This window comes from Telmatherina bonti (assembly GCF_933228915.1).
Source record: "Telmatherina bonti genome assembly, chromosome: 20".
Lineage (NCBI taxonomy): Eukaryota > Metazoa > Chordata > Actinopteri > Atheriniformes > Telmatherinidae > Telmatherina > Telmatherina bonti.
This window is the reverse complement of record NC_136618.1, coordinates 34318489-34346038: the sequence shown is the minus strand read 5'-3', so window position 1 is coordinate 34346038 and position 27550 is coordinate 34318489. Positions and strand designations below refer to the sequence as shown.

The 27550-nt window shown below is 47.8% G+C and overlaps 2 protein-coding genes across 2 annotated transcripts in view; one reads left to right on the top strand and one right to left on the bottom strand.

The window, feature by feature from the left end:
- The window catches only part of ift74 (intraflagellar transport 74), a 113916-nt gene extending 86787 nt beyond the window's left edge, over positions 1–27129 (bottom strand). The window contains exons 1-10 of the mRNA XM_079259552.1: positions 26974–27129; positions 25282–25425; positions 25069–25204; positions 24870–24918; positions 24643–24741; positions 24494–24554; positions 24270–24329; positions 24099–24160; positions 15014–15152; positions 14884–14946 (exon numbers count right to left, since the gene is read on the bottom strand). Coding sequence (XP_079115678.1) covers positions 14884–14946; positions 15014–15152; positions 24099–24160; positions 24270–24329; positions 24494–24554; positions 24643–24741; positions 24870–24918; positions 25069–25204; positions 25282–25410 — 798 coding nt within the window. The 5' untranslated portion in view covers positions 25411–25425; positions 26974–27129. The remainder of the gene's footprint in view (positions 1–14883; positions 14947–15013; positions 15153–24098; positions 24161–24269; positions 24330–24493; positions 24555–24642; positions 24742–24869; positions 24919–25068; positions 25205–25281; positions 25426–26973) is intronic.
- Positions 17881–20552, top strand: LOC306770672 (leucine-rich repeat-containing protein 19-like; the record flags this gene model as incomplete). Its single annotated transcript, XM_079259569.1, has 6 exons — positions 17881–17964; positions 18055–18302; positions 18394–18505; positions 18682–18769; positions 18890–19069; positions 20218–20552. The coding sequence occupies 6 exons, from the start codon at positions 17881–17883 to the stop codon at positions 20550–20552; spliced, it is 1047 nt and encodes a 348-aa protein (XP_079115695.1).
- Positions 27130–27550: the final 421 nt, after the last annotated feature.

Here is a 27550-nt window from a genome sequence, read left to right as displayed (position 1 = left end):
GTATCTGCAGGACAGGAGACGTAGAACATGACCTGTCAGTATCTGCAGGACAGGAGACGTAGAACATGACCTGTCAGTTTCTCAGGACAGGAGACGTAGAACATGACCTGTCAGTATCTGCAGGACAGGAGACGTAGAACATGACCTGTCAGTTTATCAGGACAGGAGACGTAGAACATGACCTGTCAGTATCTGCAGGACAGGAGACGTAGAACATGACCTGTCAGTATCTGCAGGACAGGAGACGTAGAACATGACCTGTCAGTTTCTCAGGACAGGAGACGTAGAACATGACCTGTCAGTTTCTAAGGACAGGAGACGTAGAACATGACCTGTCAGTTTCTCAGGACAGGAGACATAGAACATGACCTGTCAGTATCTGAGGAAAGGAGACGTAGAACATGACCTGTCAGTATCTGCAGGACAGGAGACGTAGAACATGACGTGTCAGTATCTGCAGGACAGGAGACGTAGAACATGACCTGTCAGTATCTGCAGGACAGGAGACGTAGAACATGACCTGTCAGTTTCTGCAGGAAAGGAGACGTAGAACATGACCTGTCAGTATCTGCAGGACAGGAGACGTAGAACATGACCTGTCAGTATCTGCAGGACAGGAGACGTAGAACATGACCTGTCAGTTTCTGCAGGACAGGAGACGTAGAACATGACCTGTCAGTATCTGCAGGACAGGAGACGTAGAACATGACCTGTCAGTTTATCAGGACAGGAGACGTAGAACATGACCTGTCAGTATCTGCAGGACAGGAGACATAGAACATGACCTGTCAGTATCTGCAGGACAGGAGACATAGAACATGACCTGTCAGTATCTGCAGGACAGGAGACATAGAACATGACCTGTCAGTATCTGCAGGACAGGAGACATAGAACATGACCTGTCAGTTTCTAAGGACAGGAGACATAGAACATGACCTGTCAGTATCTGCAGGACAGGAGACGTAGAACATGACCTGTCAGTTTCAAAGGACAGGAGACGTAGAACATGACCTGTCAGTTTCTAAGGACATGAGACGTAGAATGTGACCTATCAGTATCTGCAGGACAGGAGACGTAGAACATGACCTGTCAGTTTCTCAGGACAGGAGACGTAGAACATGGCCTGTCAGTTTCTCAGGACAGGAGACATAGAACATGACCTGTCAGTATCTGAGGACAGGAGACGTAGAACATGACCTGTCAGTTTCTCAGGACAGGAGACGTAGAACATGACCTGTCAGTTTATCAGGACAGGAGACGTAGAACATGACCTGTCAGTATCTCAGGACAGGAGACATAGAACATGACCTGTCAGTATCTGCAGGACAGGAGACATAGAACATGACCTGTCAGTTTCTCAGGACAGGAGACGTAGAACATGACCTGTCAGTTTATCAGGACAGGAGACGTAGAACATGACCTGTCAGAATCTGCAGGACAGGAGACATAGAACATGACCTGTCAGTATCTGCAGGACAGGAGACGTAGAACATGACCTGTCAGTATCTGCAGGACAGGAGACATAGAACATGACCTGTCAGTTTCTAAGGACAGGAGACGTAGAACATGACCTGTCAGTTTCTCAGGACAGGAGACGTAGAACATGACCTGTCAGTTTCTCAGGACAGGAGACGTAGAACATGACCTGTCAGTATCTGCAGCACAGGAGACATAGAACATGACCTGTCAGTTTCTGCAGGACAGGAGACGTAGAACATGACATGTCAGTATCTGCAGGACAGGAGACGTAGAACATGACCTGTCAGTATCTGCAGGACAGGAGACGTAGAACATGACCTGTCAGTATCTGCAGGACAGGAGACGTAGAACAAGACCTGTCAGTTTCTCAGGACAGGAGACGTAGAACATGACCTGTCAGTTTCTCAGGACAGGAGACATAGAACATGACCTGTCAGTATCTGCAGGACAGGAGACGTAGAACATGACCTGTCAGTTTCTCAGGACAGGAGACGTAGAACATGACCTGTCAGTTTCTAAGGACAGGAGACGTAGAACATGACCTGTCAGTTTCTCAGGACAGGAGACATAGAACATGACCTGTCAGTATCTGAGGACAGGAGACGTAGAACATGACCTGTCAGTATCTGCAGGACAAGAGACGTAGAACATGACGTGTCAGTTTCTGCAGGACAGGAGACGTAGAACATGACCTGTCAGTATCTGCAGGACAGGAGACGTAGAACATGACCTGTCAGTATCTGCAGGACAGGAGACGTAGAACATGACCTGTCAGTTTCTCAGGACAGGAGACGTAGAACATGACCTGTCAGTATCTGCAGGACAGGAGACGTAGAACATGACCTGTCAGTTTATCAGGACAGGAGACGTAGAACATGACCTGTCAGTATCTGCAGGACAGGAGACGTAGAACATGACCTGTCAGTATCTGCAGGACAGGAGACGTAGAACATGACCTGTCAGTTTCTCAGGACAGGAGACGTAGAACATGACCTGTCAGTTTCTAAGGACAGGAGACGTAGAACATGACCTGTCAGTTTCTCAGGACAGGAGACATAGAACATGACCTGTCAGTATCTGAGGACAGGAGACGTAGAACATGACCTGTCAGTATCTGCAGGACAGGAGACGTAGAACATGACGTGTCAGTATCTGCAGGACAGGAGACGTAGAACATGACCTGTCAGTATCTGCAGGACAGGAGACGTAGAACATGACCTGTCAGTTTCTGCAGGACAGGAGACGTAGAACATGACCTGTCAGTATCTGCAGGACAGGAGACGTAGAACATGACCTGTCAGTATCTGCAGGACAGGAGACGTAGAACATGACCTGTCAGTTTCTGCAGGACAGGAGACGTAGAACATGACCTGTCAGTATCTGCAGGACAGGAGACGTAGAACATGACCTGTCAGTATCTGCAGGACAGGAGACGTAGAACATGACCTGTCAGTTTATCAGGACAGGAGACGTAGAACATGACCTGTCAGTATCTGCAGGACAGGAGACATAGAACATGACCTGTCAGTATCTGCAGGACAGGAGACATAGAACATGACCTGTCAGTATCTGCAGGACAGGAGACATAGAACATGACCTGTCAGTATCTGCAGGACAGGAGACATAGAACATGACCTGTCAGTTTCTAAGGACAGGAGACATAGAACATGACCTGTCAGTATCTGCAGGACAGGAGACGTAGAACATGACCTGTCAGTTTCAAAGGACAGGAGACGTAGAACATGACCTGTCAGTTTCTAAGGACATGAGACGTAGAATGTGACCTATCAGTATCTGCAGGACAGGAGACGTAGAACATGACCTGTCAGTTTCTCAGGACAGGAGACGTAGAACATGGCCTGTCAGTTTCTCAGGACAGGAGACATAGAACATGACCTGTCAGTATCTGAGGACAGGAGACGTAGAACATGACCTGTCAGTTTCTCAGGACAGGAGACGTAGAACATGACCTGTCAGTTTATCAGGACAGGAGACGTAGAACATGACCTGTCAGTATCTCAGGACAGGAGACATAGAACATGACCTGTCAGTATCTGCAGGACAGGAGACATAGAACATGACCTGTCAGTTTCTCAGGACAGGAGACGTAGAACATGACCTGTCAGTTTATCAGGACAGGAGACGTAGAACATGACCTGTCAGAATCTGCAGGACAGGAGACATAGAACATGACCTGTCAGTATCTGCAGGACAGGAGACGTAGAACATGACCTGTCAGTATCTGCAGGACAGGAGACATAGAACATGACCTGTCAGTATCTGCAGGACAGGAGACATAGAACATGACCTGTCAGTTTCTAAGGACAGGAGACATAGAACATGACCTGTCAGTATCTGCAGGACAGGAGACGTAGAACATGACCTGTCAGTTTCAAAGGACAGGAGACGTAGAACATGACCTGTCAGTTTCTAAGGACATGAGACGTAGAATGTGACCTATCAGTATCTGCAGGACAGGAGACGTAGAACATGACCTGTCAGTTTCTCAGGACAGGAGACGTAGAACATGGCCTGTCAGTTTCTCAGGACAGGAGACATAGAACATGACCTGTCAGTTTCTCAGGACAGGAGACGTAGAACATGACCTGTCAGTTTCTCAGGACAGGAGACATAGAACATGACCTGTCAGTATCTGAGGACAGGAGACATAAAACATGACCTGTCAGTATCTGCAGGACAGGAGACGTAGAACATGACCTGTCAGTATCTGAGGACAGGAGACGTAGAACATGACCTGTCAGTTTCTCAGGACAGGAGACGCAGAACATGGCCTGTCAGTTTCTCAGGACAGGAGACATAGAACATGACCTGTCAGTATCTGAGGACAGGAGACGTAGAACATGGCCTGTCAGTTTCTCAGGACAGGAGACATAGAACATGACCTGTCAGTATCTGAGGACAGGAGACGTAGAACATGACCTGTCAGTTTCTCAGGACAGGAGACGTAGAACATGACATGTCAGTATCTCAGGACAGGAGACATAGAACATGACCTGTCAGTATCTGAGGACAGGAGACGTAGAACATGGCCTGTCAGTTTCTCAGGACAGGAGACATAGAACATGACCTGTCAGTATCTGCAGGACAGGAGACGTAGAACATGACCTGTCAGTTTCTCAGGACAGGAGACGTAGAACATGACCTGTCAGTATCTGCAGGACAGGAGACGTAGAACATGACCTGTCAGTTTCTCAGGACAGGAGACGTAGAACATGACCTGTCAGTTTCTCAGGACAGGAGACATAGAACATGACCTGTCAGTATCTGAGGACAGGAGACATAAAACATGACCTGTCAGTATCTGCAGGACAGGAGACGTAGAACATGACCTGTCAGTATCTGCAGGACAGGAGACGTAGAACATGACCTGTCAGTTTCTGCAGGACAGGAGACGTAGAACATGACCTGTCAGTATCTGCAGGACAGGAGACGTAGAACATGACCTGTCAGTATCTGCAGGACAGGAGACGTAGAACATGACCTGTCAGTATCTGCAGGACAGGAGACGTAGAACATGACCTGTCAGTATCTGCAGGACAGGAGACGTAGAACATGACCTGTCAGTATCTGCAGGACAGGAGACGTAGAACATGACCTGTCAGTATCTGCAGGACAGGAGACGTAGAACATGACCTGTCAGTTTCTCAGGACAGGAGACGTAGAACATGACCTGTCAGTTTCTCAGGACAGGAGACGTAGAACATGACCTGTCAGTTTCTCAGGACAGGAGACGTAGAACATGACCTGTCAGTATCTGCAGGACAGGAGACGTAGAACATGACCTGTCAGTATCTGCAGGACAGGAGACGTAGAACATGACCTGTCAGTATCTGCAGGACAGGAGACGTAGAACATGACCTGTCAGTATCTGCAGGACAGGAGACGTAGAACATGACCCGTCAAGTTTCTCAGGACAGGAGACGTAGAACATGACCTGTCAGTATCTGCAGCACAGGAGACGTAGAACATGACCTGTCAGTATCTGCAGGACAGGAGACGTAGAACATGACCTGTCAGTTTCTAAGGACAGGAGACGTAGAACATGACCTGTCAGTTTCTCAGGACAGGAGACGTAGAACATGACCTGTCAGTTTCTCAGGACAGGAGACGTAGAACATGACCTGTCAGTTTCTACAGGACAGGAGACGTAGAACATGACATGTCAGTATCTGCAGGACAGGAGACGTAGAACATGACCTGTCAGTATCTGCAGGACAGGAGACGTAGAACATGACCTGTCAGTATCTGCAGGACAGGAGACGTAGAACAAGACCTGTCAGTTTCTCAGGACAGGAGACGTAGAACATGACCTGTCAGTATCTGCAGGACAGGAGACGTAGAACATGACCTGTCAGTATCTGCAGGACAGGAGACGTAGAACAAGACCTGTCAGTTTCTCAGGACAGGAGACGTAGAACATGACCTGTCAGTATCTGCAGGACAGGAGACGTAGAACATGACCTGTCATTATCTGCAGGACAGGAGACGTAGAACATGACCTGTCAGTTTCTGCAGGACAGGAGACGTAGAACATGACCTGTCAGTATCTGCAGGACAGGAGACGTAGAACAAGACCTGTCAGTTTCTCAGGACAGGAGACGTAGAACATGACCTGTCAGTATCTGCAGGACAGGAGACGTAGAACATGACCTGTCAGTATCTGAGGACAGGAGACGTAGAACATGACCCATCAAGTTTCTCAGGACAGGAGACGTAGAACATGACCTGTCAGTATCTGCAGCACAGGAGACGTAGAACATGACCTGTCAGTATCTGCAGGACAGGAGACGTAGAACATGACCTGTCAGTTTCTAAGGACAGGAGACGTAGAACATGACCTGTCAGTTTCTCAGGACAGGAGACGTAGAACATGACCTGTCAGTTTCTCAGGACAGGAGACGTAGAACATGACCTGTCAGTATCTGCAGCACAGGAGACATAGAACATGACCTGTCAGTTTCTGCAGGACAGGAGACGTAGAACATGACATGTCAGTATCTGCAGGACAGGAGACGTAGAACATGACCTGTCAGTATCTGCAGGACAGGAGACGTAGAACATGACCTGTCAGTATCTGCAGGACAGGAGACGTAGAACAAGACCTGTCAGTTTCTCAGGACAGGAGACGTAGAACATGACCTGTCAGTTTCTCAGGACAGGAGACATAGAACATGACCTGTCAGTATCTGCAGGACAGGAGACGTAGAACATGACCTGTCAGTTTCTCAGGACAGGAGACGTAGAACATGACCTGTCAGTTTCTAAGGACAGGAGACGTAGAACATGACCTGTCAGTTTCTCAGGACAGGAGACATAGAACATGACCTGTCAGTATCTGAGGACAGGAGACGTAGAACATGACCTGTCAGTATCTGCAGGACAGGAGACGTAGAACATGACGTGTCAGTTTCTGCAGGACAGGAGACGTAGAACATGACCTGTCAGTATCTGCAGGACAGGAGACGTAGAACATGACCTGTCAGTATCTGCAGGACAGGAGACGTAGAACATGACCTGTCAGTTTCTCAGGACAGGAGACGTAGAACATGACCTGTCAGTATCTGCAGGACAGGAGACGTAGAACATGACCTGTCAGTTTATCAGGACAGGAGACGTAGAACATGACCTGTCAGTATCTGCAGGACAGGAGACGTAGAACATGACCTGTCAGTATCTGCAGGACAGGAGACGTAGAACATGACCTGTCAGTTTCTCAGGACAGGAGACGTAGAACATGACCTGTCAGTTTCTAAGGACAGGAGACGTAGAACATGACCTGTCAGTTTCTCAGGACAGGAGACATAGAACATGACCTGTCAGTATCTGAGGAAAGGAGACGTAGAACATGACCTGTCAGTATCTGCAGGACAGGAGACGTAGAACATGACGTGTCAGTATCTGCAGGACAGGAGACGTAGAACATGACCTGTCAGTATCTGCAGGACAGGAGACGTAGAACATGACCTGTCAGTTTCTGCAGGAAAGGAGACGTAGAACATGACCTGTCAGTATCTGCAGGACAGGAGACGTAGAACATGACCTGTCAGTATCTGCAGGACAGGAGACGTAGAACATGACCTGTCAGTTTCTGCAGGACAGGAGACGTAGAACATGACCTGTCAGTATCTGCAGGACAGGAGACGTAGAACATGACCTGTCAGTTTATCAGGACAGGAGACGTAGAACATGACCTGTCAGTATCTGCAGGACAGGAGACATAGAACATGACCTGTCAGTATCTGCAGGACAGGAGACATAGAACATGACCTGTCAGTATCTGCAGGACAGGAGACATAGAACATGACCTGTCAGTATCTGCAGGACAGGAGACATAGAACATGACCTGTCAGTTTCTAAGGACAGGAGACATAGAACATGACCTGTCAGTATCTGCAGGACAGGAGACGTAGAACATGACCTGTCAGTTTCAAAGGACAGGAGACGTAGAACATGACCTGTCAGTTTCTAAGGACATGAGACGTAGAATGTGACCTATCAGTATCTGCAGGACAGGAGACGTAGAACATGACCTGTCAGTTTCTCAGGACAGGAGACGTAGAACATGGCCTGTCAGTTTCTCAGGACAGGAGACATAGAACATGACCTGTCAGTATCTGAGGACAGGAGACGTAGAACATGACCTGTCAGTTTCTCAGGACAGGAGACGTAGAACATGACCTGTCAGTTTATCAGGACAGGAGACGTAGAACATGACCTGTCAGTATCTCAGGACAGGAGACATAGAACATGACCTGTCAGTATCTGCAGGACAGGAGACATAGAACATGACCTGTCAGTTTCTCAGGACAGGAGACGTAGAACATGACCTGTCAGTTTATCAGGACAGGAGACGTAGAACATGACCTGTCAGAATCTGCAGGACAGGAGACATAGAACATGACCTGTCAGTATCTGCAGGACAGGAGACGTAGAACATGACCTGTCAGTATCTGCAGGACAGGAGACATAGAACATGACCTGTCAGTTTCTAAGGACAGGAGACGTAGAACATGACCTGTCAGTTTCTCAGGACAGGAGACGTAGAACATGACCTGTCAGTTTCTCAGGACAGGAGACGTAGAACATGACCTGTCAGTATCTGCAGCACAGGAGACATAGAACATGACCTGTCAGTTTCTGCAGGACAGGAGACGTAGAACATGACATGTCAGTATCTGCAGGACAGGAGACGTAGAACATGACCTGTCAGTATCTGCAGGACAGGAGACGTAGAACATGACCTGTCAGTATCTGCAGGACAGGAGACGTAGAACAAGACCTGTCAGTTTCTCAGGACAGGAGACGTAGAACATGACCTGTCAGTTTCTCAGGACAGGAGACATAGAACATGACCTGTCAGTATCTGCAGGACAGGAGACGTAGAACATGACCTGTCAGTTTCTCAGGACAGGAGACGTAGAACATGACCTGTCAGTTTCTAAGGACAGGAGACGTAGAACATGACCTGTCAGTTTCTCAGGACAGGAGACATAGAACATGACCTGTCAGTATCTGAGGACAGGAGACGTAGAACATGACCTGTCAGTATCTGCAGGACAAGAGACGTAGAACATGACGTGTCAGTTTCTGCAGGACAGGAGACGTAGAACATGACCTGTCAGTATCTGCAGGACAGGAGACGTAGAACATGACCTGTCAGTATCTGCAGGACAGGAGACGTAGAACATGACCTGTCAGTTTCTCAGGACAGGAGACGTAGAACATGACCTGTCAGTATCTGCAGGACAGGAGACGTAGAACATGACCTGTCAGTTTATCAGGACAGGAGACGTAGAACATGACCTGTCAGTATCTGCAGGACAGGAGACGTAGAACATGACCTGTCAGTATCTGCAGGACAGGAGACGTAGAACATGACCTGTCAGTTTCTCAGGACAGGAGACGTAGAACATGACCTGTCAGTTTCTAAGGACAGGAGACGTAGAACATGACCTGTCAGTTTCTCAGGACAGGAGACATAGAACATGACCTGTCAGTATCTGAGGACAGGAGACGTAGAACATGACCTGTCAGTATCTGCAGGACAGGAGACGTAGAACATGACGTGTCAGTATCTGCAGGACAGGAGACGTAGAACATGACCTGTCAGTATCTGCAGGACAGGAGACGTAGAACATGACCTGTCAGTTTCTGCAGGACAGGAGACGTAGAACATGACCTGTCAGTATCTGCAGGACAGGAGACGTAGAACATGACCTGTCAGTATCTGCAGGACAGGAGACGTAGAACATGACCTGTCAGTTTCTGCAGGACAGGAGACGTAGAACATGACCTGTCAGTATCTGCAGGACAGGAGACGTAGAACATGACCTGTCAGTATCTGCAGGACAGGAGACGTAGAACATGACCTGTCAGTTTATCAGGACAGGAGACGTAGAACATGACCTGTCAGTATCTGCAGGACAGGAGACATAGAACATGACCTGTCAGTATCTGCAGGACAGGAGACATAGAACATGACCTGTCAGTATCTGCAGGACAGGAGACATAGAACATGACCTGTCAGTATCTGCAGGACAGGAGACATAGAACATGACCTGTCAGTTTCTAAGGACAGGAGACATAGAACATGACCTGTCAGTATCTGCAGGACAGGAGACGTAGAACATGACCTGTCAGTTTCAAAGGACAGGAGACGTAGAACATGACCTGTCAGTTTCTAAGGACATGAGACGTAGAATGTGACCTATCAGTATCTGCAGGACAGGAGACGTAGAACATGACCTGTCAGTTTCTCAGGACAGGAGACGTAGAACATGGCCTGTCAGTTTCTCAGGACAGGAGACATAGAACATGACCTGTCAGTATCTGAGGACAGGAGACGTAGAACATGACCTGTCAGTTTCTCAGGACAGGAGACGTAGAACATGACCTGTCAGTTTATCAGGACAGGAGACGTAGAACATGACCTGTCAGTATCTCAGGACAGGAGACATAGAACATGACCTGTCAGTATCTGCAGGACAGGAGACATAGAACATGACCTGTCAGTTTCTCAGGACAGGAGACGTAGAACATGACCTGTCAGTTTATCAGGACAGGAGACGTAGAACATGACCTGTCAGAATCTGCAGGACAGGAGACATAGAACATGACCTGTCAGTATCTGCAGGACAGGAGACGTAGAACATGACCTGTCAGTATCTGCAGGACAGGAGACATAGAACATGACCTGTCAGTATCTGCAGGACAGGAGACATAGAACATGACCTGTCAGTTTCTAAGGACAGGAGACATAGAACATGACCTGTCAGTATCTGCAGGACAGGAGACGTAGAACATGACCTGTCAGTTTCAAAGGACAGGAGACGTAGAACATGACCTGTCAGTTTCTAAGGACATGAGACGTAGAATGTGACCTATCAGTATCTGCAGGACAGGAGACGTAGAACATGACCTGTCAGTTTCTCAGGACAGGAGACGTAGAACATGGCCTGTCAGTTTCTCAGGACAGGAGACATAGAACATGACCTGTCAGTTTCTCAGGACAGGAGACGTAGAACATGACCTGTCAGTTTCTCAGGACAGGAGACATAGAACATGACCTGTCAGTATCTGAGGACAGGAGACATAAAACATGACCTGTCAGTATCTGCAGGACAGGAGACGTAGAACATGACCTGTCAGTATCTGAGGACAGGAGACGTAGAACATGACCTGTCAGTTTCTCAGGACAGGAGACGCAGAACATGGCCTGTCAGTTTCTCAGGACAGGAGACATAGAACATGACCTGTCAGTATCTGAGGACAGGAGACGTAGAACATGGCCTGTCAGTTTCTCAGGACAGGAGACATAGAACATGACCTGTCAGTATCTGAGGACAGGAGACGTAGAACATGACCTGTCAGTTTCTCAGGACAGGAGACGTAGAACATGACATGTCAGTATCTCAGGACAGGAGACATAGAACATGACCTGTCAGTATCTGAGGACAGGAGACGTAGAACATGGCCTGTCAGTTTCTCAGGACAGGAGACATAGAACATGACCTGTCAGTATCTGCAGGACAGGAGACGTAGAACATGACCTGTCAGTTTCTCAGGACAGGAGACGTAGAACATGACCTGTCAGTATCTGCAGGACAGGAGACGTAGAACATGACCTGTCAGTTTCTCAGGACAGGAGACGTAGAACATGACCTGTCAGTTTCTCAGGACAGGAGACATAGAACATGACCTGTCAGTATCTGAGGACAGGAGACATAAAACATGACCTGTCAGTATCTGCAGGACAGGAGACGTAGAACATGACCTGTCAGTATCTGCAGGACAGGAGACGTAGAACATGACCTGTCAGTTTCTGCAGGACAGGAGACGTAGAACATGACCTGTCAGTATCTGCAGGACAGGAGACGTAGAACATGACCTGTCAGTATCTGCAGGACAGGAGACGTAGAACATGACCTGTCAGTATCTGCAGGACAGGAGACGTAGAACATGACCTGTCAGTATCTGCAGGACAGGAGACGTAGAACATGACCTGTCAGTATCTGCAGGACAGGAGACGTAGAACATGACCTGTCAGTATCTGCAGGACAGGAGACGTAGAACATGACCTGTCAGTTTCTCAGGACAGGAGACGTAGAACATGACCTGTCAGTTTCTCAGGACAGGAGACGTAGAACATGACCTGTCAGTTTCTCAGGACAGGAGACGTAGAACATGACCTGTCAGTATCTGCAGGACAGGAGACGTAGAACATGACCTGTCAGTATCTGCAGGACAGGAGACGTAGAACATGACCTGTCAGTATCTGCAGGACAGGAGACGTAGAACATGACCTGTCAGTATCTGCAGGACAGGAGACGTAGAACATGACCCGTCAAGTTTCTCAGGACAGGAGACGTAGAACATGACCTGTCAGTATCTGCAGCACAGGAGACGTAGAACATGACCTGTCAGTATCTGCAGGACAGGAGACGTAGAACATGACCTGTCAGTTTCTAAGGACAGGAGACGTAGAACATGACCTGTCAGTTTCTCAGGACAGGAGACGTAGAACATGACCTGTCAGTTTCTCAGGACAGGAGACGTAGAACATGACCTGTCAGTTTCTACAGGACAGGAGACGTAGAACATGACATGTCAGTATCTGCAGGACAGGAGACGTAGAACATGACCTGTCAGTATCTGCAGGACAGGAGACGTAGAACATGACCTGTCAGTATCTGCAGGACAGGAGACGTAGAACAAGACCTGTCAGTTTCTCAGGACAGGAGACGTAGAACATGACCTGTCAGTATCTGCAGGACAGGAGACGTAGAACATGACCTGTCAGTATCTGCAGGACAGGAGACGTAGAACAAGACCTGTCAGTTTCTCAGGACAGGAGACGTAGAACATGACCTGTCAGTATCTGCAGGACAGGAGACGTAGAACATGACCTGTCATTATCTGCAGGACAGGAGACGTAGAACATGACCTGTCAGTTTCTGCAGGACAGGAGACGTAGAACATGACCTGTCAGTATCTGCAGGACAGGAGACGTAGAACAAGACCTGTCAGTTTCTCAGGACAGGAGACGTAGAACATGACCTGTCAGTATCTGCAGGACAGGAGACGTAGAACATGACCTGTCAGTTTCTCAGGACAGGAGACGTAGAACATGACTTGTCAGTATCTGCAGGACAGGAGACGTAGAACATGACCTGTCAGTTTCTCAGGACAGGAGACACAGAACATGACCTGTCAGTATCTGCAGGACAGGAGACGTAGAACATGACCTGTCAGTTTCTCAGGACAGGAGACGTAGAACATGACCTGTCAGTTTCTCAGGACAGGAGACGTAGAACATGACTTGTCAGTATCTGCAGGACAGGAGACGTAGAACATGACCTGTAAGTTTCTCAGGACAGGAGACGTAGAACATGGCCTGTCAGTTTCTCAGGACAGGAGACGTAGAACATGACCTGTCAGTTTCTCAGGACAGGAGACGTAGAACATGACCTGTCAGTTTCTCAGGACAGGAGACGTAGAACATGACCTGTCAGTATCTGCAGGACAGGAGACGTAGAACATGACCTGTCAGTATCTGCAGGACAGGAGACGTAGAACATGACCTGTCAGTTTCTAAGGACAGGAGACATAGAACATGACCTGTCAGTATCTGCAGGAGTAGAACATGACCTTTCAGTTTCTAAGGACAGGAGACGTAGAACATGACCTGTCAGTTTCTCAGGACAGGAGACGTAGAACATGACCTGTCAGTTTCTAAGGACAGGAGATGTAGAACATGACCTGTCAGTTTCTCAGGACAGGAGACGTAGAACATGACCTGTCAGTTTCTCAGGACAGGAGACATAGAACATGACCTGTCAGTATCTGCAGGACAGGAGACGTAGAACATGACCTGTCAGTTTCTCAGGACAGGAGACGTAGAACATGACCTGTCAGTATCTGCAGGACAGGAGACGTAGAACATGATCTGTCAGTATCTGCAGGACAGCAGACGTAGAACATGACCTGTCAGTTTCTCAGGACAGGAGACGTAGAACATGACCTGTCAGTTTCTCAGGACAGGAGACTTAGAACATGACCTGTCAGTATCTCAGGACAGGAGACGTAGAACATGATCTGTCAGTATCTGCAGGACAGGAGACGTAGAACATGACCTGTCAGTATCTCAGGACAGGAGACGTAGAACATGACCTGTCAGTTTCTAAGGACAGGAGACGTAGAACATGACCTGTCAGTTTCTCAGGACAGGAGACGTAGAACATGATCTGTCAGTATCTGCAGGACAGGAGACGTAGAACATGACCTGTCAGTTTCTGCAGGACAGGAGACGTAGAACATGACCTGTCAGTTTCTCAGGACAGGAGACGTAGAACATGACATGTCAGTATCTGCAGGACAGGAGACGTAGAACATGACCTGTCAGTTTCTCAGGACAGGAGACGTAGAACATGACCTGTCAGTATCTCAGGACAGGAGACGTAGAACATGACCTGTCAGTATCTGCAGGACAGGAGACGTAGAACATGACCTGTCAGTATCTGCAGGACAGGAGACATAGAACATGACCTGTCAGTATCTGCAGGACAGGAGACGTAGAACATGACCTGTCAGTATCTGCAGGACAGGAGACGTAGAACATGACCTGTCAGTTTCTCAGGACAGGAGACGTAGAACATGACCTGTCAGTATCTCAGGACAGGAGACGTAGAACATGACCTGTCAGTTTCTCAGGACAGGAGACGTAGAACATGACCTGTCAGTTTCTCAGGACAGGAGACGTAGAACATGACCTGTCAGTTTCTCAGGACAGGAGACGTAGAACATGACCTGTCAGTTTCTCAGGACAGGAGACGTAGAACATGACCTCCGTGTCCCACACAGCTCGCCATGCTACCCGACACTCACCGCTTCATATCCCTCCTTCTTGGTTACCAGGACGTCCAGCTCCTCCTGGAAGACAGCTAGCTCCTGAAGAAAAACCAACAGGTGAGGAGAAGTAAATGATTCATTGCATGTTTTTGCTCTGCGGTTCTACCTGCAGCAGCTCCTCATTGGCCGTTGTCATGGTGAAGTACTTCTCCTGCTTAGCAGTCGGCATTGCCTGGATGACCTCATCAGCGACTCTCCATTCCCTCCTGATGTCCTCCTCTATGGCCCTGACGGCCTCCTCCCGCCTGCAGACAAACACAGCAGCGACTTTCTTCACGCCGACACCAGAGAGGACCAGATGTGGGTTTTCACATCAGGACACAGACCGAGCAGAGAGGTTACAGGACATCACTTATCTAGCTGTTGTGCAATGAGGACGATGCCTGCTGTGCAAAACTAGTCTAGAAGTGTCTAAAACCAGCGTCCTTCAGTTTGTCTCTGGAAAATCCACCTGTAGTAAATCCTACTTGTTACATTTTAGTGCTGGTTAAAATCAGTATTACTTACTGTATTCGGGTTTATGTTTAACCAAAGACAAGGGAAGGTGAGGAGGACTGCTGGCAGATCATAAATGCCTTCAGATTGTACAGGGAACAAGGGTCATTTGCTGTGCTGGCTGCCTATGGGGACAAAACGTTCACCTCAGCTCATCCAGACATTCAGGTAAATGCTGCTTTAATACTCAGATCAGTCCAATCAGGGGTAGGATCAGCTAAATAAGCCTCGGATGGAGCCGGTGTAGACGTTTCAGGCAGGAAGTTTAGCTTTTCTTCTGAATTTTAGCTTCTTTGAAGTTTCTGTTCTCATCAGTGATCTGAGGAAAATAGGCCGTCTAGCGGTGCTGCCGATGTTCTAGATGAAATCATCACAACTCTTCTGACAGTTTCACTTAAAGCAGATTTTTATGTCCAGTGCTCGCCATGCGACTAGTTCCAGACCGTCTGGACTGGACTAATGCTGGTGAGAAACTACCGCAATAGATAGAAGGGGTTAAAAGAGGTTTGCCCGAATTTCAGCACTCAGTGGAGCTGCTGCAGGGTGCGGGGTGAAGTGATGGGGACTCGTTGGGATACACCCAGTCATGTACCAGTTCATGGAGGGACTGCTGAGGGGGTTGAAGAGGAGGGAGTTACCATGATCAACGCTCGAAGAGACCGGACTGTGCAAAGGTGGAAGGAAGAAGAGCAGGTGATGTTGTTGCTATGGAAACAGACGAGCAGTGAGCTGACCAGGATGTCAGGTAATAGGGAAATTGTGGCTTTGGGTGAGGATGATGATGCAGCGAGGCTCAGGAAGTTTGATTTGAAAAGGAAAATCCTGGGATGACATGAGATAGAAGGCTGGAAATGTGGAGTTCGGTTTGCTGGGTGTCCTTCGCTGAGTGGTGGAAGTAGATACTGAATGAGGGAGGAGTCAAGCGATGAAGAGAAGGGGTCCTGGTACTCTTGGGGCTTGTCCTGGAACCCCTGGGGCTTGTCCTGGAACTACTGGGGCTTGTCCTGGTACCCCTGAGGCTTGTCCTGGAACTACTGGGGCTTGTCCTGGAACCCCTGGGGCTTGTCCTGGTACCCCTGAGGCTTGTCCTGGTACCCCTGGGGCTTGTCCTGGAACTACTGGGGCTTGTCCTGGGACCCCTGGGGCTTGTCCTGGAACCCCTGAGGCTTGTCCTGGTACTCCTGAGGCTTGTCCTGGGACCCCTGGGGCTTGTCCTGGAACCCCTGAGGCTTGTCCTGGTACTCCTGAGGCTTGTCCTGGTACTACTGGGGCTTGCCCTGGTACCCCTGAGGCTTGTCCTGGTACTCCTGAGGCTTGTCCTGGTACTACTGGGGCTTGCCCTGGTACCCCTGAGGCTTGTCCTGGTACTACTGGGGCTTGTCCTGGTACTACTGGGGCTTGCCCTGGTACCCCTGAGGCTTGTCCTGGTACCCCTGAGGCTTGTCCTGGTACTACTGGGGCTTGTCCTGGTACCCCTGAGGCTTGTCCTGGTACTACTGGGGCTTGTCCTGGTACCCCTGAGGCTTGTCCTGGTACTACTGGGGCTTGTCCTGGTACCCCTGAGGCTTGTCCTGGTACTCCTGAGGCTTGTCCTGGTACTACTGGGGCTTGCCCTGGTACCCCTGAGGCTTGTCCTGGTACTACTGGGGCTTGTCCTGGTACTACTGGGGCTTGCCCTGGTACCCCTGAGGCTTGTCCTGGTACTACTGGGGCTTGTCCTGGTACTACTGGGGCTTGCCCTGGTACCCCTGAGGCTTGTCCTGGTACCCCTGAGGCTTGTCCTGGTACTACTGGGGCTTGTCCTGGTATCCCTGTGGCTTGTCCTGGTACTACTGGGGCTTGTCCTGGTACTCCTGAGGCTTGTCCTGGTACTCCTGAGGCTTGCCCTGGTACCCCTGAGGCTTGTCCTGGTACCCCTGAGGCTTGTCCTGGTACTACTGGGGCTTGTCCTGGGACCCCTGAGGCTTGTCCTGGTACCCCTGAGGCTTGTCCTGGTACTACTGGGGCTTGTCCTGGGACCCCTGAGGCTTGTCCTGGTACTACTGGAGCTTGTCCTGGGACCCCTGAGGCTTGTCCTGGTACCCCTGAGGCTTGTCCTGGTTCTACTGGGGCTTGTCCTGGGACCACTGGGGCTTTTCTGGTACCCCTTAGACTTGTCCTGGGACCCCCGGGGCTTGTCATCTCAGCAATGAGAGGCCCACACCACCTGATAGAGAACAGTCAGACAGCTTCACCTCCACTCATTTTTAATCAAATTATAGTCACAAAAAGTTTCCCCCAGTAAAGATTAAACCAGAGACTGAGCAGCCAAACCAGTCAGAATGTCTGGTCCGACCCACTGAACGAGTTTGGTAAATATGAAAATGACTGAGACAATATTAACTGCAATACTAACTATAGAAATATCTTATTTGACTTGTTTCTGTCCACGCTCTGTGACTGCTATGTGAGAAAGTCAGTTTACTCCGGCAGAGTGGGATGATGGGACGGAGCTGGACGCCTGTGCTCCTGCTGTGGTTGACGGCAGGCGTCGGAGCTACAGCTGAGGTTGTGGAAAAGCAGGTATGGAAGTGCTGGAGGTTTTCACACCTCAACTGAGGTTTTTGCTGCTTGTGGGATTCCTGCGTAAACCGTCCATTTATCCATCAGCAGGTGAAAAACCTAACAAACAAGCTTTTACAAGTTGTCCCTCCTAATGACAACAATGCCACTGTCACCACGCTGGTGATGGAGGAGAACATGATTACCCTGAATGAGACCGACCAACACGCCCTTGCCAGCTATCCTTCACTGGAAGAACTCCACTTGGGCGGTAACCGGATCAGGACCGTACCAGCCAAGTGCTTCTCTGGACTACCATACCTCAGAGTGCTGTCTCTGGCTCAGAACAACATCAGCAGGTAAAAGCGTAAATAAAAGTGTTGTATCCCATACCAAACAGAAAGACAATTTGGAATGTGAATGATTCTTCTAGTGCGCGTGTTGTTGCAGGCTGGATCACCAGGCCTTCTCTGGACTGGTTTTCCTCAACAAGGTGGACCTATCTCACAATGAGCTGACTAACCTCCCCACACAGCTCATCACAGGCCTGACAAACCTGCAGGTAAACTGCCCACAGCTCTGAAACAACCGATTCTTCCTGATGAAGGATGTGTTGCTGCTGCTCCAGCCTTGCATCGAGCATCACCTGGCTTCTGTACACTCTGCTTACTGGTATCTCATCTGGAAGAGTCCCATCTGCTACAGAGCATGTGATCTTCCTGTGTCTGGTCCCATCAGATACTGAACCTCCAGGAGAACCCGTGGAACTGTTCCTGTCCTCTGCAGAACACCATCTCCAGCATGAGAACCGCTAACATTACTTTCGGTAACATTCGTACAGAAATGCACCAAAGTAAACTCCGTTAAAATCATTTAAAGAGAACTTTGTGAGTCTTCTCAGATGCACCAGGATGTATTTTAAACTGCATGATGTCTGACTGTACAGGGGGTCCACAAATGGTCTGTGTGTCTCCACATGAGCTAAGGGGCAACAATCTTCTGGAGGCGGCACCGCTGTGTTCCCCGTCAGCACCCACCGAACCACAACAAGCAGCAGCCACCTGCACGGAGCAGACCCAGCGTTCAACCGCCACACTGCCGTCCAGTCAGGACAACAAGAGCACAGGTACGATGGATACACACATTCTCCTGTAGATGCAGCAGTGCTTGAAAGTTTCTGACATCAACATTCTGCAGTCTCCTGCTCCAACAAGTAAAAATACCAACACAGCTGGTTATTAGACTCGTTGTACTCTGCAACTTCGCCATTAGACGTCATTGGATCGCTCACGCCAGACCTACAGCTGGATATTCTCTGCTTAGGGATCTGGTCTTGGAGAAAAGACCAGATCTTCGAGCAGCAGAGATCCACTTCATCTACAGAGGACCAGAGATGTTTGCTGGGGATCGTTTCATATTTGGACACATTTCCAGGATTTCTCCTTCCACTCCCTGCTAATCTGAATGGTCTGCATTTCCAGACAACTGTGGAACATTATCTCTATCAGGCGGTCAGTACTTGTAGGTACCGTGGTCGGACCCACGATGGCTGCTGAGGATGAAGATCCTGTTTTTTTTATCTTTTTCCTTCCTTTATGAATTTTTAATAAAAAACAAGCAGTTTAGTAAACTAAAAGACAGACAAGGAAAAATGTCTAAAAGAGCTGGTAGAGGTACAGAAACATATTTCCGTACACTTTTATTTCACACTCAGCTACGAAATGAAAGAAAAACTTTATTATTTAACTTATAGGCCTGCTTTTACCACTTTAAATCCTACTTTGACCACCGCTAAACCAGCTTTCACCACTACTATAAAACTTGCTTTTACCACATTAAAACGTACTTTTTATCACTTCTGAACCTGCTTTTACCGGTGTAAACTTGCTGGTAGGAATTTAAAACCTGCTTTTACCACTGTAATAGCTTCTTGACCAGTCTGGCTGCTGTTCCAGCCTTGCATCTTATACCAAAGTAAAACCTGATTCAAATTAAAAGGCCCTTCTCAACAACTTGTTGATAAATGCGGTCCAATCAAATGGACCCATTAATCTGACTCAGGTAGAAACGTCTCACACTGCAGGACAGCAGCCCTGGAAAACCGACTTTTCCCATGTCCGAACTGGACAATCTTTTTCATGTTAATGGTTCGAGGAGAAATGAAACAAAACCTCAAATGTTCACAAACTTTCAAGCACAGCTTTATCTAAATGAGTTAATGGAACGTAAGCGACTAAACCATTTTGCTCCAACTTTGCTCCATCCTGTGACCAGACCAGACTCCTGTGCTGGGAAACACCTGGAAGTTCACAGCATGTGTGGCAGCTTTGGCTCTCACCACCTCCATACTCATCGTATTAGCCGTCAAGGGGCCTTCCTGGTACAAACGCTTTCACAACTACAGACACCGGCGGCTGGACCGCGAAGAGGACTGGGGCGAGGACGACTTCGTGTCCACAGCCTTCCAACACTCTACCCATGGGACGGTCACTTTCAAGGCTCAGCATGGTCAGACAGAGGAGGAAGAGGAGGAGGATGGGTACTTTGAGGATCCATATATCAAACAGGACGAGGAGCAAGCGGGAGGCGACCTTCAGGCAGGACCGTAAAGAAGCAAAGAACACGGAGAAACTGGGTCAGTCAACGTGCTTAGAGAAAAATCTGTTCCCTCTGAGCGTACCTAGCCGGGTCATTCACCGTGGAGATTCTCTTTCCTGATGAGCTGCACGGTCCTACCATCAACGGTGGAAACCAGCGTAAATGTGCAGCATTGTACCAACAGATGCATGCATGTGCTGTTGACAGGGTTTAATGTGTTTGAAACATACTTCAGGTTTATTCAGAACCATACAAGCAACCTTAAAGACTGGAGTGACAGAATCATCATGTGTTCTTAAATCGGACTGATCAACTCTTTGTATCTGAGAGAAGGACCCATCCTACCAACACTCAGCGGGGCTCTCACGGCTGCCGACAGTGTCACTGTTTCTGTCCTTTTCTCTTCTTTAGTTCATTAAAACTCAATTATAAAATAAGTTTGTAGCTTCCAGAACATTTGATTATTTCCTGCAGATTGTGTCCTGACATTATAACTTTGCTCAGAGAGAAAAAGAGCATTTTATTCATTCAATAACACAGTCGATGCAGATTTCATTGCTGGTCTTCCTATAACTCTGTGCTGCTGCACATTAAAGCACCATAAACAACATCACGCAAGTTACCTGCAACTCCAAGATCTACCTGTGGAATGAGGTCTCTTGTCAGGAGGAGGCTCCAACAAGGAGCAGCTGGTTCATTCATACCTGACTTTTGCATGATGATGTGTTTTATTTGGAGATGCAGGATGTGTGCTGACTGTCCTGGCTGCTGGTTGGTTGGCTGTTCGGTGTGAGCAGGTTCCCTCTTCCTACCAGACTACAGGTTTCCTGTTCTCCACCTGTTGTATAAAAGGAGCAGCTTGTTGCCGTCCTGTCTGCCAGGTTGTCAGCTGCCCTGCTGTCCGCTGCTGTTTTCAGACCCCTGCCTGCAGCAGAATTCCTGCTTCTTATCTTGTGGCTCTTCTGTTTTGTCCTGGAGGTTTTCTCCTTATGAGCATGAGAATCCCCGTCTCTGCATCTACCTGGATATACCAGCAGCCTCACGGCTCTGAATCTCTTCTGCAGTTCCCTCTGGCTGATCTTCAGCGTTTCCTCGGTGCCCTCCTCACCAGTCTGGATTCCTGCATGGCTTTGGTTCGCTCCCAGGTCCTTCAGCCTTTAACACTCCTGGGTAACAACACCACTGACCAGCTTTCAGACAGGCCAGGAGGTTTTACTTCACCACTTAATCCATCATCACTGCATTGTAAAGGATGCTGGATATTTCTGGAAACAGCAGTTCATGTTTGTTTTCATCCATTTATTTGGGCTTTTTTATATTATTTTTGCCCTGTGATGGACTGGCGAGCTGTCCAGGGTGTACCCTGCCTCTCGCCCAGAGACAGCTGGGATAGGCTCCAACTTCCCCGCAACCCTGAATTGGATTGAGCGGTTAGGATAATTAATGAATGAATATATTATTTTTCATGTCTGTCTCACCTCTGTTTCTCTGCTCAGTCTTTTATTTTTGGGTGTTAATAAGTAAGCGTAGCTGATTCATACTTTCAACAAAGAGTTTTGTGTTTATCAGTCTCAGACAGTCGTGGCCAACCGCATGCAGCTCCTTACGTTCATATCGAAGTTGGTTTTTATGTGCCTGTTCGATTTGTTTGACTTCAATAAAGTTTTCCAGCAGGGAGTAGACAAGTTGTAAAAAATGCACAGCAAAGTGAAAATATAAAGATGAACGCAGGACGTTTTGCCATTTCAAAGCTTGACATGTTCAGCAGTAGCTCAGCTAACTCCATGCTAACATCCAGCAGGAATTTCCTACAGGGACAGAACTTCACAACTGGAACGTTGTACCCTGCTAAAAAGCCACACAATGAAGGGAGTTGGTTAAAAAATGCCTCAGTGACGCTGTTGGACACAGAGTATCAGACATCAACACGGCACTCTGAGCTTCAAGCATGTGAGTATTTTAGTGTTGCTTTGGACGAGGGTTGTGACACAACCCAAACCTCAGCTGGCAGTGTGTGCACGGTCTGTGCCCAACGACTGTGTGATCGAAGAGGAACTCTTTGTGTCGGTAAAAGACAGAACCCGTGGGATACATGTGAAAGAAACGATGATGAAACGATCCGATCCGTCATGATTAGACCTGTTAACGGGCTTGTGGCGCTGTGCAAAGCTGTCCAAACATTCCCCAGTGTTGGTATTTCCACTGCACCGTCCACAGGGAGCAACTCGTGTCTAAATCACTGAATTTAGACGTCCTGAAGCCTGCGATGGAAATCAGCAACATCATCCACACATGCGCTTCACCACAGGCAGTTCAAGGATCTCATGGCTGAGCTGGAGCGAGGGCTTCCAGGTGTGCTGCCGCTGCACTCAGACGGCCGTCTACAGGCCAGCTACTCTCTCTGAACCGCTGGATGCCGTGAAACTGTTCGTGGCAGAGAAGAACGATCCTGAGCTTTATGTGTGACTTGACAGACTGAAGCCTGCAGGGTGAGTTTAACATGCTGCCTGATCTGGTGCAAAGTGTTAGTCAACAAACTGAAGTTGTTCAATGTGCATATTCAACGTATTTTCCTACTCTGCTGAAACCAACGGGCGCCATGTTGAATACGCAGAGAGGCAGAATATACTGGCTGTTAACCTGCATGGAAGCTTTGTGACACGGCTCCATGACCGACAACTGGAAAAGTTACAGATTACGTTCCTCGTTGACCCATCTGATGCAGAGACGGACTGTTTGGAAGCCCCACTAGTCGCAGCAGAGTTAGAGATGATCTTTGTGGACGACCATCTGAAACCTGCTTTAAGGGAACGACCCATCGAGTTCTGGAAAAATGCACCAATGGAAAAATACCTCAATGTCAAACAGGCTGCATTGAAGATACTGTAAATATTTGGGTCAACATTCGTCTGCAAGTCTGTTTTTTACCCTGAAACACGTGAAATGAAAGCATCGATCAGGTCTGACTGACAGCCATGTGAAAGAAGCGTAGCAACTACTGAATACAAGCCAGATGGAAGAGGATGGTTAGAGGCAGCGAATGCCAGAAGCCCCAAGAAGCAGCAAGCATAGTGAAAATAAAACACTTTGTAAATAATTATATTTCTGTTTGTGGACTTGTTTGAATTGACAGGTGTGTGTGTGTGTGTGTGTGTGTGTGAGAGAGGCTGGTCTAAGAGGAAAACTAACTTTCCTTATGAGCCTTGGCAGACACTTCCTCTACCTTTTCATTCATTCATCATCCTAACCGCTCAGTCTGATGAAGGGTGGGGGGAAGCTGGAGCCTATCCCAGCAGTGTTCGGGAGAAAGGCGGGGTACACCCTGGACAGATCGCCAGTCCATCGCAGGACCACTTCTTCTACCTGTTTTCCATATTCTAGGTTGACTCTGAGTCTCCATACTTAGGAACTGCGATTTAAAACTTGGGATCCTGAGTTTTTTAGTCATGTTTGCAGCCATGGACGTTTTCAGACACTATTAGATCTACTTAAATAGTAAATGTGGGCAAACATAAACCTCAGCTGTTTGGGAGGAAACAGAACTGAATCGTACTCACTCTCTCTTCCTAGTGAAGATGCTGTCAATACTCTGTGCCTCGCTGTCATTCTGAGCTTTCAGCTGAAGGTGGCGAAGAAACACAAAAGCAATCAGCTCCAATCTTTCAGATATTTACACAAAACTTGTGAGCCCACATGAGGGGTGTCGTCATTTTTACAGGAAAACTTACTGTGTTGTAGTCATTAATCATTTCCTCCAACTCAACGTTAGTGTTGAGCTTGTCCACCAGCTGCAGACACAAGAAGAAAAACCCACAGCAGACAGATTTTAAACTACATTACACCTGCTTGCGTGTTTCTTACATCATCAGTATAATTCTAAACCTAAACACACTGATTAAACACCATTTAGATTCTGAACTATGATGCATGGTAAAACAAAGTGATTACAAACCATGTTGTAGTCAGCAAGCTTGCCTTGCAGCTCCTTAATCTCTGCAGCCAGACCCTCGGCTCTGCAGAGCACACGAAACACCAGGGATCAGGATTACGCCAGTTTATCCATTTTCTGTTAGAGCTTCCCCTGCTTACAGCAAAACCCACCTCTTCTCGTAGGACAGGTACACGGAATTCTCCTGGTTGTAGTTGTCTATCTCTTTGCGTAGTTTGCTGATTTCTGTGGTCAGCTCGTTGATCTTACTCCTAAAAGCAAAACGGCAATATTCAAAGTGAAAATGACTGTGATACTCCTGACTTCGCCTCAGACTAAAAGGGACTCCCATTGACTTCTGATGGCTTCTAATAACGTCTTAAAGTATAGTTGGTGTTACCTGAGGAGGCCCAGGTAGTAGGACTTGTCCAGAATCTGTCTCTGAGGCCCTAGGGGTTGGAGAAGGGTGAAAACAAACACTCAGATGTTGTAGTGCTTACGTTGCACCATGGCTAAGAGCTACAAGTTAAATATGAAGAAAGCCATGAAGACAACATTTCATCTGAGAGGAGGATGCAGCTTTCATCCTTAAGGATTACCTTTCATGCCAGTTTTCATCCCACTGAGGCCCTGCTGGGTTACAGGCCGGTCAGTCACTTTGATAGGTGCTGACAGGACCCCAGGGTTGGGGATGGCCCCCCTCATACCGAGCTGACCACTGGTACCTGGAACCATCTGCATACAGAATAAACAAGTCATCATCTGTACATAGGAAGACGTGATGCAGTATGTACAGTTTGTCCACAGCCTACCCCAGTCGCCACACGGATAGCGGTAGGTGGAGGTCGGATCGCTGTTGGGGGCCTTCCCATTCCTAAACCAGAAACTCCAGATCCACTACGACTCATCGGTCTGCCGGAGAGAGGCCGCTGGCTCGCCATGATGCCTATAAATCCCTGCAAACATGGTCACGTATCTGCAGCTGCTCACAGAAAACGGATCCAGAACAACCCAGATGTGGTCCAGATGCCTATAAACCCTTGTAAACATGGTCACGTATCTGCAGCTGCTCACAGAAAACGGATCCAGAACAACCCAGATGTGGTCCAGATGCCTATAAACCCTTGTAAACATGGTCACGTATCTGCAGCTGCTCACAGAAAACGGATCCAGAACAACCCAGATGTGGTCCAGATGCCTATAAACCCTTGTAAACATGGTCCCATATCTGCAGCTGCTCACAGAAAACGGATCCAGAACAACCCAGATGTGGTCCAGATGCCTATAAACCCTTGTAAACATGGTCCCATATCTGCAGCTGCTCACAGAAAACGGATCCAGAACAACCCAGATGTGGTCCAGATGCCTATAAACCCTTGTAAACATGGTCCCATATCTGCAGCTGCTCACAGAAAACGGATCCAGAACAACCCAGATGTGGTCCAGATGCCTATAAACCCTTGTAAACATGGTCCCATATCTGCAGCTGCTCACAGAAAACTGATCCAGAACAACCCAGATGTGGTCCAGATGCCTATAAACCCCTGTAAACATGGTCACGTATCTGCAGCTGCTCACAGAAAACGGATCCAGAACAACCTAGATGTGGTCCAGATGCCTATAAACCATTGTAAACATGGTCACGTATCTGCAGCTGCTCACAGAAAACGGATCCAGAACAACCCAGATGTGGTCCAGATGCCTATAAACCCTGTAAATATGGTCGCGTATCTGCAGCTGCTCACAGAAAACTGATCCAAAACAACCCAGATGTGGTCCAGATGCCTATAAACCCTGTAAATATGGTCACGTATCTGCAGCTGCTCACAGAAAACGGATCCAGAACAACCCAGATGTGGTCTAGATGCCTATAAACCCTGTAAATATGGTCACATATCTGCAGCTGCTCACAGAAAACTGATCCAAAACGACCCAGATGTGGTCTAGATGCCTATAAACCCTGTAAATATGGTCACATATCTGCAGCTGCTCACAGAAAACTGATCCAAAACGACCCAGATGTGGTCTAGATGCCTATAAACCCTGTAAATATGGTCACATATCTGCAGCTGCTCACAGAAAACTGATCCAAAACGACCCAGATGTGGTCTAGATGCCTATAAACCCTGTAAATATGGTCACATATCTGCAGCTGCTCACAGAAAACTGATCCAAAACGACCCAGATGTGGTCTAGATGCCTATAAACCCTGTAAATATGGTCACATATCTGCAGCTGCTCACAGAAAACTGATCCTGAACAACCCAGACATCCAGACTCAAACCCTGAAATTAACATTAAATAACACGTCTCAAAGGCTGGGCGACTATCAGAACTAGGTGTTTACAGGACTGTTATCGACACTACTAGTTCATGTTAACCTCATCATAGAGGGAAATCAATTTATTCTGGCAGCTAGATAAGTTTTAACAGACTTAGCTTCGCTACGAATGACGTCTGTTAGCATTAGCATGTAGCTGCCGAACAGCGCTGCGGATTCATACCTCAGGTTTGACTTATGTTGTATTTTCCTGGATGTTTCACACCGATGAAAGCTCCAGCTGTGGTCTGTCTCAGAAGAAAACACTAATAAGGCAAAAAAGATTAAACTACGCCAGAACTAAAGCTTTCTAGTGATGACATGCGTTGCCCTGGTAACCGTCTTCTTCGTCTACTTGTAAATGGAGTAGTGTCAACGACTGCCCTCTGTCGGCCAAAACCAACAGGGAGGGAGGTGAATCAATGAAAAGTAAGTTTTATTTACGTTGTTTGCTTAGCTTTAAAAAGGAAGAAGAAAGATATTTTGGACAACAATGTGTCTTATGACTCTTATAAAACAGTTTTTACTGACTATCATCTTTCAGTGACATTCCCAATATGAAGTTAAATCAAATTAAAATATTTTTTTTAAATTTAAATTGCAAACCAGATGTAGAGTTTTAAAATGATAATAACAATACTAAATTAGAAGAATCTATTACTATGTATTACAATGAAGACAATGGCTGCTGGGAATGATTCCTACTTTCTGTCTTAAATTGGACTTGAGTCATACTGACTAAATTCTGTTCTTGATTATTG